Raw genomic sequence first — 15755 nt, forward strand, 5'->3', positions numbered from 1 at the left:
TTAAAACCACCACATTTTAGACAATCTTACCTGTAGGTTTTATTAGTCTTGCAGGGGGACAAGATCTGAGCACCAGCGCCTACAAAACCCAGAAATCTGCCACCTTCGCTTTGGAAAAGCCAATTTAACCCCCTCAGTATTATTAAGCTTAATGCACTTATAATCAAGGATGTTCATCAGCTCTTTTCCTGCATTGTTAATATTCATTGAAGGGAAACCTCAAAAAGGTTATGTGTAAATGTGCTGGTAGAGTATGAGGCCTTTCATCATTGTTCTGTAGTTTGTTACTGCTGTTCTACAGTTTGTTTCTTTAAAAAATACTCTTTGAATAGAATATTTAAAGTGGAGAAGTCTTTCCCTGAGGGCACTTTCTCCAGTGTGTTTGTTGATAAATATTAACAATCTGTGGAGTCTTTTTTGCGCTGCTTTATTCTTTAACAATTATGTGCCGTTCTGTTCTCTAACAGCTTTTACTTCCTTTCAGTGTTTGCTGGATTTTTTTCTTGCTGTGGCCAAACCATAGAAAACCTGAGTGGATCATCTGTTCTGAAGGAAAAGCAAGTAACAATTTTTGTGTAAAATTTGGATTAAGAGGCTTTCCTAACCCAACTGACAGAAAATAGTATTATGTAGTGAAAAGGTCCTTAATTTCTATTTGAAAGTCACCATCTTGGGCACTTTTTCCAGTTAAGCATATTTCAGTGTATTTACTTGCTAATGCCTTCATGGCTGATTCTGAACAGGCCAGAATGCAGTCATTGTGGTAGACACTGTCCTTTCTTTTCTTGAATCGGTGCTGTATATGTGGAGCCCACTACTTCCTGTGTATCCAGCAATCACTGTGCCTCAGCCATGGTATCCCAGGGATGACCTTGAGGACATCTTGGATAATATACATCATCATCAGAGGCAAAGGTGACTTTTTACCATGTGAGCAAATGCTCCAAGCCACCACTGGAGAAAGGGCTTCACTAGCATCGTAAGAATAATCGACTTATGAAAACTGCAGACGAGCAATCAAGGCCAACAAATGGCAGGACTCCCACCTGCATTTACTAAATAAGATGCTGCCTGGTCTCTGCTCACAGCAGATTACATGATACTGGACTAGCAGAGGTCCAGGCAGTGGTGCAAAAAGATGTAGTAGAAGAGAGAGACTAGTTAAGAGGACAAGAGGCCAGTTGAGTCATCCCTACTTCTTGGTGGACTGGTGACTCTATGGGCCTTGAGATCTAAGATTTCAGATATGATGGAGACTGCCTTACAGACAGAACATGAAAAAATGTCTCAGCAGGCAAAGTGTGAGCTATGCTCTAGAAAGATGATCTGTCCTTTGGCCAGTTAGCTGAAGATACAGTAAAAGCAAGCTCTGGACAGGTAAGGTGGCCAGAGTGTGAATGCCAGTGTTAGCATTTTGCATGCAGCTTATAGCCATCAGATTTTGGAGTAAGTATATGATTCTACTGTTAAGAGACTGTGCCAAATTATACTGGTAAGACCTGTATGACTTTCAGAAGTCACAGATTTTACTGTCATTTATCCCATTTTTCTAGATTTGGCTTCCCCCTACCTCTCTTCCTGCCACTCATTCACCAATCCAGGGATTTAATAATACCTGCTGAGACAAGGTTCTATTACTCCCAGTTTTGGTAAACTTGTATTCAGCAAAGATGAAACTAAATTACATCCACATGAAGCTACCAGCACTTGGCAGATAGTGGCCTCTCTCCTCTTTCCAGTGGAAAGGCCAGGGAAATGCTCCCTCAACAGCAGTTCCACAGGGCTTTCTGAAGGCAAGCAACCTTAGGCTATGGACTCTGGTGTTTTCAGCTTGTCCATATTAAAGATATGAATAAATACCTTATCAGTTGCCAGTCTTACAGGTGAGGCAGTGTTCCTACTGCTTGTTGGGAGGCTTGGCAAAAGAGCCCTGACGATGGCAGCAGGGCATCAAGGAGGTGGTGAGAGGGTGATGGGAAAACCTCCAGGCTCCGCCCACAGGAAGACTCTCGACTCCTCAGGAACCCATTCACTGTCCAGGCTCGTCTTCCCGCTGACTTCAGCAGTTGTTTGGTTAAAAGTCCTGTCAGGAATGTGTGAAGAGAAACTGACGTTTTATGATCCAGGGTTCAAAAGTGGGAGATGAAAATGTTAGAAACATGCCTCAGACACAGCTATGTATCATAGACCACATGTGGCACTTTAAACCCCTTTCATTATTAAATAATGATCCTACAAGGCAGAGGTTATTTTTCTGCCACCACATAACCATTATACTTTTAAACTTGGCTACCATGTGTCAGTTACCTTGCAGTCTTAATATGAAGGTAATTTTTTACTTATAAATTTTTTTTATAAAGTAAGAAACTATAAAACTGTCGACTTCCCTGATATGTGGCTCAGCTGGTAAAGAATCCGAGTGCAATGCGAGAGACCTGGGCTCGATTCCTGGGTTGCGAAGATCCTCTGGAGAAGGGAAAGGCTACCCACTCCAGTATTCTGGCCTAGAGAATTCCACGGACTGTATAGTCCATGGGTTTGCAAAGAGTCGGACACGACTGAGCGACTTTCATGAAACTATAGTATAGGCCAATCTCTCATGACTGTAATAAAATTCTAGAGAAAATGTTAGCAAACTGAGTCCAGTGACACACAGTAAATGGTAAACTGTGTTTCTCACGAAGCATGGTGGTGCCTCCCTTGCAGTGCCCTTCTCTATGGGGAGATTATAGTTCCCCGCCGGCCCTCGGTTCACCATGTCTTCTTTTTCTCTTTCCCTAAAATCAGTAATGGTCCAGATGGCAGCTATTCCCAGGACCTGGGTGCTAGAATAAAGATGACCCAAAATGAGACAGGTAGCCTGAGTGAGAAATAAACCCTTTTAAGTCCTTACAATTGGGGACATTTCACTCCAGCTTAACTGGACTTTTAACAGTTACTGAGAGATTTCATTTCAGAAATGGAAGGGTGGTTTCATATTATGAGAGCCACTAGTACCGTTCATCACATTAATAAAAAGCTAAGGAGGAAAGTATATATGCTAATTTTAAAAGATACAAAAAGGCATTTGACTAAAAAGTATTCATATTAAAAATAAGAAAATTAATGGATAATTCCTTTCTTAAGGGGTGTGTGTGTATACATTATATTCTCAAAGCCAACATGTTAATTGGGAAACTGGTAGAGGTTTATTACAAGATAGGGACGCATTATATTGACTGTTGTTTAACACTGTATTGTATCCAGTACAGTTAGATATTTTTAAAAAGGCCTAAAACATGAGAAACAGTACACAGTTACTGTTTACATAGATGATTTTATATATCTGCAAAACCCAAGGCAATCCATGGATCAGTATTGCATATTTAGTAAATTATAGAAACAATATTCTTCACATAAATAATAATCAGGAGAAATAATGCAGAGCAGACAATTTAGAATAGCAAAAACTACTTAGGAAAAAACTTAGGAAGAAATCTGCAAAACTTAGATGTGCTAAAAGACACTCCCTGAGGTCCATATAGAACTGAACAAAAGAAAAGACATATTGGAGCCCATTATACAGAGTGAAGTAAGCCAGAAAGAAAAACAACAATACAGTATACTAATGCATATATATGGAATTTGAAAGATGGTAACGATAACCCTATATGCGAGTCAGATTAAGAGACACAGATGCATAGAACAATTTTATGGACTCTGAGGGAGAAGGTGAGGGTGGGACGTTCTGGGAGAATAGCATTGAAACATGTATATTATCGTATGTGAAACAGAACACCATTCCATGTTCGATGCATGAGACAAGGGCTCAGGGCCGGGGCAATGGGATGACCCAGAGGGATGGGATGGGGAGGGAGGTGGGTGGGGGGTCCAGGAAGGGGAACACATGTAAACCCATGGCTGATTCATGTCAATGTATGGCAAAAACTATTACAATATTGTAAAGTAATTAGCCCCCAACTAAAATAAATAAATTTATAAAAGAAAAAAAAAAAAGAAAAGACATATGGTGTTCTTGGATGGCAAGATTCGTCACCATAAAGATGTCAGTTCTCCCTGACATCTTTATTAATTAATTAGCTTGTCTAACTTTGAAAAGTCACCAATAAAAATATTAGGGACTTTTAAAAGTTAGACAAGCTAATTAATTATAAATTCATTTGGAAGTAGAAATAAGCAAAGATAGCCAGGAAATCCCTGCAAAGGAAGAGCAAGGAGGGAAGGCAGTCTCACATCCATTCAAACATATCTGTAAATAAAATGATGTTGTGTTGGCACATGAAGAGATATGCAATGGAATCCTGGTGATGATAAAGCAGCTTTAAGGCAGAGATGGGAGGAAAATGTTTGAAAAGTGATGTTGGAACAACCTGATAGCCATACACAGAAAAGATGAAATGGAATCCATTGCTCATCATACAAATTCTAATTGGAACAAAGATCTAAATATAAAAATGAAACCATCTAGGCACTAGAAGAAAAATATGGGTGAATTCTTTTATAACCCACAAGTGGAGAAACTTACCTAACCATGATTCATTGTAAAATAAGGGAAATTGACTACATAAAAACAAATTGCTGTGTGTCTATGAATACCAAAAGCAAAGCAAAAAGCAAATGATAAATGGGAAAATATTTACAGTTTAAATTACGAAAGTTTAATATCCCTAATTTCTAGAGTGAAAGTTGAGAAAACAGTAACCCATGAGAAAAATAGGCAAAAGATACTACAAATTCGCAGAAAAGAAATTCAGGTAACTCAGACATTTAAGGAGAAGGCAATGGCACCCCACTCCATTCCTGTTGCCTGGAAAATCCCAGGGATGGAGGAACCTGGTAGGTTGCAGTCCATGGGGTCGATAAGAGTTGGACATGACTGAGCGACTTCACTTTCACTTTTCACTTTCATGCATTGGAGAAGGAAATGGCAACCCACTCCAGTGTTCTTGCCTGGACAATCCCAGGGACAGCGGAGCCTGGTGGGCTGCCGTTTACGGGGTCGCGAAGAGTCGAACATGACTGAAGCGACTTAGCAGCAGTAGCAGCAAACATTTAAAAAAATGGTCAGCCTCACTATTAAAAAGACTACAAATTCAAATTATAGGAAGATACCATTTTTCTTCTAGCAAATGGGCAATAAAATCCTCAAATCTGAGAAACTTTTCTCAAAAGACTGGGTAAACAGGCATATTTAAATTGTTGGTTTGAAGACAAAAATGCACCACCACCTGCAGAAGGGAATTTGATGATATCTACAATAATGTCACATACACTTAACATTCTATGCAGCAGTCCCACTGCACTAAGATTTTATCCCAGAGATATGCTGGCAAAAAAATACAAAATGCCATTTATGTCCAGATTATTTACTGCAACATTGTTTGTAATAGCAAAAAACTAAACAACCTGAATGTAACCCAACTATCCATCAACAGAGAATGGGTTAAATCAGTTATGGGATTTCGTTATAATTGAGGAGTCTGTACTTGTGAAAAGGAATTTTACATATGCATGTGTATATGGTGTTCATCGGAAGGACTGATGTTGAAGCTGAAACTCCAATACTTTGGCCATCTCATGCGAAGAGTTGACTCATTGGAAAAGACCCTAATGCTGGGAAGGATTGGGGGCGGGAGGAGAAGGGGACGACAGAGGATGAGATGGTTGGATGGCATCACTGACTCGATGGACATGGGTTTGGGTGAACTCCGGGAGTTGGTGATGGACAGGGAGGCCTGGTGCCCTGCGATTCATGGGGTCGCAAAGAGTCGGACATGACTGAGCAACTGAACTGATGTATATATATATTAGCTTCTACTGTGAAAAAGAAACAATGGAAGAATAACTAAAGTCAGTACCAGTAGTTACTTTTGGGGAAGTAAACAGCAAGGGAATGTAAGCAGGCAACAGGGATGGAAGCTATAATTTCCACAAAGTACCTTGTCTTATAGTTGAGACTTTGAAACCATGCGGTTTTTTTACATAAAAACTAAAACTGCAAAGAAAAAAAATTTTTTTAATACTTTTGAAATATTTCTTCTCTATATGACTCACTTGTTAAAATATTTTTAGTGACTTTCTGACTCAACATCTTTGGTGGGATATATCCTCCTGGCAAAAAGGAATCCCAAGAAATTTTAAACTACCATTGGTCTAGTGTTACTGTTTGTGTGTGTGTGTACAAACTCACACTTATTCACTGGAGACTTCTTCCTTTCCACAAACCTGGCTTTCATAATCTGAGGTGTATTTACTACTTTTCTCAGACCCAAAATACACAGAACTACTGTCAACTCTAAGAAGCAAAACCCCCCAGGAGAGACAAGATAGAGACCTTTTCCCTGTTCTTCCCATTAAGCACAGCTAAAACCCGGGATATTTATCAAAGCGACAGAAACAACCTGAAAAATGAAAAGGCAGCAGACTGGCTAAGGACTTTGGACGCAAATAGTAACACAGCAGTGAGTTCCTATGTTTTTTTTTTTTACCTCATTTTTCCCAGACCAGGTCCTGGTAAAACCAGCATCCTCGAAACACCGATGGCAGAGAGACCTAAAGCCAAGAAAAGCTGGCTTTCTCAAGCCAAAGAACTTCCACGCAGTAACTGCCAAATACCATGGATAAAAACAGAGCCCCAGCCTTCCCCTGTCAACTGAGGCCAGGTGGAGAGCCTAGACTTTCTTCCTTACTCAGCTCTCGTGAGGCTGCCCCTGGTCCTCTGCAGGGGTGGTGGCAGACAAGGCTCAGTGAGGAGCTAGGACTCCATCCCTGCCCAGTGATAGCCTCTCCCCACCCCTGTGGCATCAGTGGAGGCCACACAGGGAGCCAGCCCACACTTCTGCACCTACCCACCATTCTCATGGTGTCAATGAGGCCCATGTTCTTCAGACAGTAAAGAGGTACCCTTAACCCCTGCCAGGGTGTCAAAGGAGGCCAAGTGGTGAGACTGGACCTTCACCCCACAACTGGCAGCAGTGAAGAGGCAGCATACATACCCCCACTTTGCCCACCAGCATGGTGTCAGAGAAGACGTGTTAAAACAAGATTTAAACAAGATCCAGAGTCTTTTAACATAAAACCAAGTGTCCAGTATACAAGAGGAAATTGTATTGTTGTATACCAAGAACCAGGAAAATCTCAACTCAGAAAGGATCAGGAACTTAGAAATTACCCAATCTGAACCAGAGAAAATAGTCCAAAAATAGTACATGTGAGTCTATAATAAAGAGATCCAGCATTCATGTCACTGGACTCCCAGGAGAGAAGGTAAGCATGGGGCTGAAAAAGCATCTGCAAGAATTAATGGCTGACAAGTTTCCAAATGTGGCAAAAGACATAAACCTATACATTTAAGAAAATGAGTGAAACCCAAACAACGTAAACCTAAAGAAATCTATGATAAGACAAACTTCTGAAAAATAAAGGCAAAGAAAAAAGCTTGAGAGCAGCAGGACAGAAATACCACCTTACCTACCCTGGAAAGATAATCCAGGTGAGAGATGTCTCCTCAGAAACTGTGGAGGACAGAAAAATGGCACAGAATTCTTCAAACGCTAAAAGAACTGTCAACTCTGAATTCTGTATCTGATATAATTATCCTTCAGGAATGAAGGAAAAATAAAGACATTCCAGATGATGGAAAGCAAAAACAATCTGCTGACTAGACCTACCTTAAAAGAGTGACTAAGGGAAGTTCTTGAAATAGAAAGGAAATGCTTAAAAAAAAAAAAGGCTTAGAACATCAGGAAGGAAGAACAATAGAGCAAAAATACGGGTAAATATGATAAACTGTCCTCTTGAGTTTTCTCAATTGTTTGATAGTGGAAACAAAACATATAACATGGATACTTTACCCAAACTGGTAAAATGTTGATACCAACCTATCTTTGTTGAGATTGAACAGTTATGTATATAAATTGTGGTTACAGGAATCTACATGTGATAATAGGGCATCTACATGTGATAAAAGGGCAGGAATGTCAACCTCCTAGTTTTGTTACTGAACTACAGCTACATAAGATGTGTCTGTACTATCTTGCCAACTCCCTGTAAGTCTGTAATTATTTCAAAACACAAAGTTTTTAAAGATACAGGACGAGGACATAGAATATGTTGCTTTGAAGGGGGCATGGATGACGGATAATCCTTCCCTCCTGAGTGATTTCCACTCTCTGAGGATTAAACATATCTCTTCCTAAGTATCTTGATTTTTTTTCTTCCAGTTACATTTCTCTCTCAATTTATTAGAAAGCTGGCCACTTTATAATATTGGAGAGAACTAACATGATACTAACTTTCATGAAAACCCATCACAGTATACCAACACTAACAGAACATTTTTATGTAAAAAGTCATACTATTGCTGGTAACATATTTAGTAAAAATGGTTTAGTTTTAGTAGATAAAAACTCACTTATTTTAATAAAAACTGTAAGAAAGAATGCAAAGTACTAAGATTCTTCTGTCACGTAAAATAAACTGCTCCCCAAAGGACTGTGTCAATATTGGTTTGAAATAGGAAAATCTCCTTTTTAAAATATGTTTAGGTGACAATAGCCCGGGGGTTGGCAGACTTATTCGGAAACGGGCCAGATAGTATCTATTTTAGGTTGATTAGGCCTTAGGATGTCTGTTGCAGCTACTCAACCCTGTGAAAGCAGCTGCAGACAAGTAAATGAACGGGCTGTGTTCCAAGAAAGCTTCATTTATCAAACACGCCACAGAGCATAAGGCGCCAACGTCTGTGCCAGCCTAATCTCAGGATACTTATCCTCCAGTTATTAAAAAAAGATCCATCCACAATCTAGCTACACTGAAATACTTTTTAGATATCATTATTTTGTGAACATTATTTAAGATATAGCCAGAGGTAGCCTCTACTGCAGTAAAAGCCCTAGAAAGCACAATGATTCTATCCTGGTTCTGTCGGCAGCTGTAAGATCTCAGGCAAATCACATATTCTGAGATTCTATCACTTCATCTCTGAGAGAATTAGAGGAGGGAGTGTTCTTCCTTCCTAATTTTGGTACTATGAATGTTGGCAGAATTCCTTCCAGTCTTACCAACAAAACTTTAGACTGAGACTTTAAATGAAGAGTTTCAGAAGAAAGGTACACTCATTTTTACTTGAATAATTTATAACGTAAGTCTCAAATTATGGCATACACAGGAATATCAAATTATGGCATACACAGGAATAAAGTTAGCAAAGGATGTACAAGGTCTCTACACTGAAAAATATTAATGCTGAGAAAAATTAAAGTGAAATAAGTAGGAATACATACTATGTTGTTTTTTTCTAGGTCCTTTGCATTTTTGAACAATCTTAGAAGGAATTGGAAGTCCTGTTGTACTTGACATCAGGACTTATAAAGTTCTGACAAAAAGATAAGCAAATAGATTAATGAAACAGAAGAGTGTGCATAAGTAGATCCACAGATATAGTCAGATGGTTTCAGACAGTGACACCAAAACAATTCAATGAGTGAAGGGAAACTGGTGTTACAAATGGTGCTGGAACAAACTAAATATTCACACGGAAAACAAAGATATTTGACCTCTGTGTGTTAGTTGCTCAGTCGTGTCTGACTCTTTGTGACCCCGTGGACTGTAGCCCACCAGGCTCCTCTGTCCATGGAATTCTCCAGGCAAGAATATTGGAGTGGGTTGCCATTTCTGACCCCTACCTGATAACAAGGGGAAAAATTTTTAATTCAAAGTGGATCATGGACCTGAACACAAAAGTTAAAACTGTAAAGCTTAAAAAAATATTCCTGACTTTGGCATTGGTAAGGACTTCTTAAAGAGGACACAAAGCATTAACCATAAAACAAAAACTGATGAATTGGACTTCACTGAAGTTAAAACCACCTTCTCATCACAAGACCCGGGAGAAGACAGACAACTTATGGCAGGAAAAAATGTCTACCATAAATCTTACAAAGGACTTATATCCAGGACTCTTATCTTTAAAGATTATCACAAGTCACTATCCAATTAAAAAGGACAAAAAACTGTTTCAAACACGTGGAATATTTATTCATTAGTCATCATGGAAATGCAAATTAGACCACCTTGAGACGCCACTACATGCCCATGAGAACGGCTAAAATAAAAGATGGCCAACACTAAATGTGAAGCAACCAGAACTCATATTTTGTTGGCAGGAATGGAAATGGAACAATCACTTTGGAAATGGTCATCTTCTCAAAAAGATGGATACACAGCCATCTATCCTGTGGCCTAGAAATTCTATTTAATCTAAAAAGAATGAAAACTTGTCCATAAAAAATTCCTACGCAAGAATATCTATAGCAGTTTTATTCATATTAGACAAAACCTGAAACAGACCTGGGGTCCACGAACAGAGATATGGTTTTACATAAACTGTGGTGTGTGCAAATAGCACCACATGGTGACAAGAAACACACTACTGATACAACTACCTATGTGGGTGAGTCTCAAAATCACCACACTGAGTCAAAGCCACACCAGGAGGGACATGCCATGTAATTTCCCTCTATACAAATATATTCATTTGTCAAGCTCAAGAGAGGCTGCTATGGATTTAGAGCTGTACATTTTCATTACCTGTAAATTATATCTCCCTTCCTACAATAAAACAATAGCTAAGGCTCTTGAGATTAACATTTTTAATCCAGCTCTCTTAATTCTGTAACAAATTGAAGGTCAAGTGCTAAATGATCTTTAACAGTTTTGGCTATCTTATTTTTATCAGTCTAATTTCAAAATCCTATTAAGTGTCAGCTTAAAATGTATTTAGGATTGGTTTGTTGGTACCTTGGAATGATCCATGTCGGTGTCCAGGGAGCACTGTTGGCTCAGGCCTCCATGGACAGAGCCACACAGCATTCACCTCTTGTCCAGCATTCTTGTAGTGACGTCTTCCCTTCTATGCTTTCTTCCAAACTGAAGTCCATAGGAAAAGCTTAAGATATACCACAATTAGCATCTGACCTTTTTCTGTAACTACTAGAGAAAGCCACATTCTACTTTTCAGGTGAAAACAAAATGGAACATTAGGACACAATTTCCCAACTGACTGAAACCACTTGTATGTTTTGCATAATTCATAAACAACTCATCAAGCTAAAATATAATGTTGAATTTTACTATAATTAAAACTAGATTTCTAAACTGCATGGATAACTCAATAGTATAGTTTAGTCCTTTGTAAACTAGTGAAAAGAAAAAATTAACATGAACAGCTTTAGATAAGTGCAGAGCTAGTTGGTAAGTAAAGTAATGGAAAGGTTTGGTCCAAAACTGTGAAGACTCTGAATGCTCTTATATTACAGAAACAAAAAGTGTTGATATATCCCTTTACCAGTGTGCTTCTAAAGAAGCTGTACAATTTCTCACTTCAAGACACAAAAGCAAATATTTAAGAAAAATATTAGCAAAATGCCCTACGAATTCAGACGGTTGACTTGACACTATTGCTTTCATCACAGGCAGGCGTGATCTAGGCAGCTGGAGGGGGTTGAGGATGTTCTTGTTGAACTGAATGAAGCTTGACATACATTCAGAGCCGTTCAGGTTTCTGTGACCCAGTAAAATAATTGGTACCGGGCTTTAAAAATAATAAAGCATTGTATAAACCTGACCTTTTAAATGCATCAGACCTATCAGAAAGATAAAGAAACTTACCCTTATATGCTAAAGTAAAAATATGAGAATTAAAAAAAAAGCACAAAAGCAGCTAAGGATAGTAGTGTACTACAAGTGGCAAAGTGGCCAGCTAAAAGAAAATACATCTTTTCTCTTTTACAAATACAGCAATTGAATGTATTCATTATAAATACAATTTTAAAACTGTTTGGAAAGTCTACAAACTGTGGTCCACGTGATTCTGATTTTAAAATGGAACAAATCCATCAGGTATAAAACTGCGTCGTTCAAATAGTGGGTTTTTTTTTTTTTCTCACCTCCCTATTTTTGTCAGAGATATTTATAAAAATTTGACTAAAATTGTATTTTACCTCTTTTCAAGACTTACCTGAGACAACATTGTGGCCGTGGGTTTTCACTGAAAACTGCCATTGCAGCAGAATTTCCTCTTCCTCTTTCTAGAGCTCGTTTAGAAACGCTCGTTTCGAGGAAACTGTACAAATCAATATGCCAATTTAGTGAGAAAACAGTGAAACCCGAGGGTTCGAACTACCTAATCAGTTTCATCTGATGGTGTCGGAACAACAGAGGCTGCGATACTCACATGGCAGGACTGGGAGCCCACGCAGAGCACACATGTCCAAGTCCAGCCTGGTACCCTGCACAGACCTAAAAACAGATGGCTTGGTGCCCCCTTCATCCTGATGCTGACAACTGAGCAACCAGGCTGGGAAGAGAGCACTATATGATACCCTAGCAGACAGCAGTTCACAGTACAGAGCACACACGTGTGCACATGGCATACGGGTCACAGACAGGCTGTATTAACCTGATACAAGGACCTAATACAAGAGAAATAAAGACTCTCAGACTGTTCCATGTAAGAAGGATATTTAGTTGCTTTAAGTTATACAACATCCACTTTTACATTTGCATTTTTTAAAATAGGAATTTACTGTTCACTGTGGGGCCCAGATACAACTGAAGTATTCAATCCTAAATAAATGCTACTGAGTATATTCTAAGTCTTTTGGGGACAAGGAAGGGTACCTCCCTAATGACAAAGTCTCCAAAGTCAAATTGCTTATGAACAAAGTAAAGGTTTATAAATATTCTGGTTTTTTGTAACTTTTCCCAGTATAGCTTGGGGGCTAATATGAAACTCAGCAGAAGTAGAGGCTCGATGGTCAGCATGAATATGCTTTGTTATTTCTTCTCCTGATACCTGGGGATTTTATTAACAAAAACAGCATTATACCATCTTCTCACTGACCAAAGCACCATTGTGTTGATCCGATCATGTAAGAGGTGACTCTCCTAAGAGACCAAAGTGACAGACCTGAGCAGAGATGTGGCCTACGAAGGAAGGTGTGACGAAGGAGACGCAGGCTGACACTGGTGGAATATCACAGGATGACGTAACCTTGGCCTTGAAAACCAGAACCATTTCAGAGGTGAAAAATCATACCACTCTTACTAGTGATGTTGAAGAAAAATTAGCCAGTGTTTTCCACTGATGGGGTGACAAGCATTAGAGAAAAAAACAGACAACAGAAGCCAAATTAAGTCAACATAAAGCAGTAATAAAATATAAAAATAAGACATTTTTAAACTAGTGGATTTATTCTAGGTCTCAAAAATTTGGAAAATACTTAAATTAAAATCTTACTCCCTCTAAAAAAACCCAAAGTGAAAAAAAACCCAAAGTGAAAAAGTATCAATTTTAGTAAAGGTATCAACATATATATTTATGCAGATATACATATGAATAATGCAAAACAAGATTTACATAGGTGTTAATTTTGGCACTTTTACTTGGATTTTTACAGAAAGTGAATACAGATGTCTTTGCATACAAAATCTCATTCTGGAGAAGCAGGATGCAGAAATAAAAGGTTCAAACATCTCCCTTCTTAAAAAGAACATTGAAAAAGGTAACTTCACCCGTTAAACCTCCTGGTTGGCCACTTGATAAGTCTGGCTTGATTTCTCTCACTCCACAAGTTTGACAAAGTTATTTTAAGTTTCTATCACTGATACCTGGTCATCCACTTTCAGTCCATGTACCACTTGGCCAGAAGTCCATAAATAATGTTTCCAATGTAGAGATCTTAAAGTTCTAAAGGGAAATACTGCTCAGTAGATAAAATCTCCTGGAATGTCTTGTAGCAAAGGTTCCTCAAATTTAAATCGTTTGGAAATGGCCTTTTGCTCCATTTTCTCTTTTTCAGACTGTCTGCATTGTCCTAAAGTATATGAAGTAACTACAATTAGCTCCTCTGTTACGATGGATTCCTCTGTTTCTGGCTTCTGAGTGTCTGAATTACTTTCAGACACAGAATCTGCTTCCTGGAGGGCATGCGCTTCTTCTAAGGCCCCTTTGACCTTGAAAGCAGTCTCCTGAGCACCGCTCGGAGTCAGCCATGGGTGTTTCAGACACTCCTCTGCAGTGGCGCGATCTCTGGATAGGGATACATGGTTTACACTTAAAACAAGATGGCTTAAAATTTCAACCATAAGACAGAGCATAAGGGATTATATTTGGGGACATATGAAGAGCTGGTAAAAATCTTATTGTAGTTTCTGATTTAAACAAAGTTTTAGTATTTGCTTGCAAAAACCATTCCCCACAATGTTGAAAAATAGTATTTTAAGTAAGTTATCTCTGAAAAGCCCCCTTGAAAGACCAAGAACAGATGGAAAATATATGTTACACTGAGGTGCAGTTCACATTTTCTGAAAACATGTTCATTTCTGCCACTTTTTCTTTCAACAGACGTAAAAAGCCAAAGATTTCAATCTAGTTTTATGTCTACATTTTCATGTCTTCATTTTGGGGTTTCAGTTGTTAATCTGCTTTTGTTCAGAGTAGATGGCTCAAAAATGGATAAAGATCAGTATTAACTAATACTTACTCAGGTTTCTTAACTAAAAGTGTCTTGATGAAGTCAACAGCTGACTCAGACACAACATCAAATTCTTCCTCAGAATAACTTAAATTCATCTGTGAGATGTTGAGGAAGGTTTCCTGTTTATCATCGCCCAGGAAAGGTGATACTCCTGTCAGCATGACATATGCTAACACTCCAATGCTCCTAAATCAGAATAAAAAGGTAAGAAAAGTCAGTATCAGATTCATTTCTTAAAACTGATTTGATCAATTTTTCATCAATGATTCTTACCACATATCTGTTGCCATGCTGATAGGATCATAACTAAGAACTTCAGGAGCTAGTATCAGAAACAAAAGAAAACATTTAGTTTTGTGGAAAAATGTCAAATTTGCTGTTAGAGATAAAAATTTAAATACTCAAAACTATATGACATTATCAAGGTTTGGGCTAAAATGAAATAAGTTCACATTATAAATTAAATTAATATGAATTAGTGTAACATCTGACTAGACATTTGCAATTAACTTGCTTAATTCCTTTTTGTACTTCTAACCTCCAGTGCTGGATCCTAGCAATTTTTAAAATATTTGAATACATAAATACTACCATATAAAGTGATAACTTTTACTTTTTTCCCCCCTCTTCCCACATCCTCTATCTAATCAAGCGTCAGCTCTAACAGGTTCCTGCTTTTAAATCATGCCTTGAGTCTGTAGTATTTCCTCCCAGAGCCCTTTTGGACCTGACTCTTATCTACTCTAGGCTGTGGCTAGAGTGAGCTTTTAAAATGTCCGTTAACTCAAAGTCACTCAACAAGGTTAGAAACATCCTGGGCATCTTCGGATGACATGCATCACACATAGAAAACAAGGACAACTCCACGGGGTTGAGAAAAGCAGTCTGCTTTGCTACTATCTAACTAGACCGCTGCCTCCCAGACAAGGCAACAGAAGGGCAGTCCCAAATGTGCGAGGCCACGGGGGAAATTCAGGAAAATCCTCCTTGGAAACCACTCACTGATACAAGCCAGTCAACCCAAAGATGATTTCTTTTTCACGAGTATACAGATAGGAAGGCCAGGCTATACAAAGACAGACAGTTAAGTACTGAATCCATTTAAAAACAGATCAAAGACTAAAAAACTATGGTAATTACAATAAAAAAGGGAATGAAAATGTTTCAGGGAAAACCAAAACACTCAAAGTCGCACATGCATTAGTAGTTGGGGTC

General features: G+C 38.6%; 2 protein-coding genes and 1 long non-coding RNA gene across 3 annotated transcripts in view; 1 reads left to right on the forward strand and 2 right to left on the reverse strand.

Moving 5' to 3' along the window:
• The window catches only part of COA1 (cytochrome c oxidase assembly factor 1), a 179970-nt gene extending 176381 nt beyond the window's left edge, over window positions 1–3589 (forward strand). The window contains exon 10 of the mRNA XM_081535301.1: window positions 485–3589. Coding sequence (XP_081391427.1) covers window positions 485–523 — 39 coding nt within the window. The 3' untranslated portion in view covers window positions 524–3589. The remainder of the gene's footprint in view (window positions 1–484) is intronic.
• LOC145523991 (uncharacterized) lies at window positions 74–10948 on the reverse strand. Its single transcript, XR_014067008.1, has 2 exons — window positions 10801–10948; window positions 74–2083 (listed from the first exon to the last, which is right to left on the reverse strand). It is a non-coding gene; the product is annotated as an uncharacterized LOC145523991 (long non-coding RNA).
• A 2473-nt stretch (window positions 10949–13421) lies between these two features.
• Window positions 13422–15755, reverse strand: part of STK17A (serine/threonine kinase 17a) — a 33962-nt gene continuing 31628 nt past the window's right edge. Inside the window, exons 5-7 of the mRNA XM_081535297.1 lie at window positions 14814–14862; window positions 14547–14726; window positions 13422–14092 (exon numbers count right to left, since the gene is read on the reverse strand). Coding sequence (XP_081391423.1) covers window positions 13768–14092; window positions 14547–14726; window positions 14814–14862 — 554 coding nt within the window. The 3' untranslated portion in view covers window positions 13422–13767. The remainder of the gene's footprint in view (window positions 14093–14546; window positions 14727–14813; window positions 14863–15755) is intronic.

The sequence above is a fragment of the Giraffa tippelskirchi genome, chromosome 10, assembly GCF_054371585.1.
Source record: "Giraffa tippelskirchi isolate mGirTip1 chromosome 10, T2T-mGirTip1v1.2.pri, whole genome shotgun sequence".
Taxonomy (NCBI): domain Eukaryota; kingdom Metazoa; phylum Chordata; class Mammalia; order Artiodactyla; family Giraffidae; genus Giraffa; species Giraffa tippelskirchi.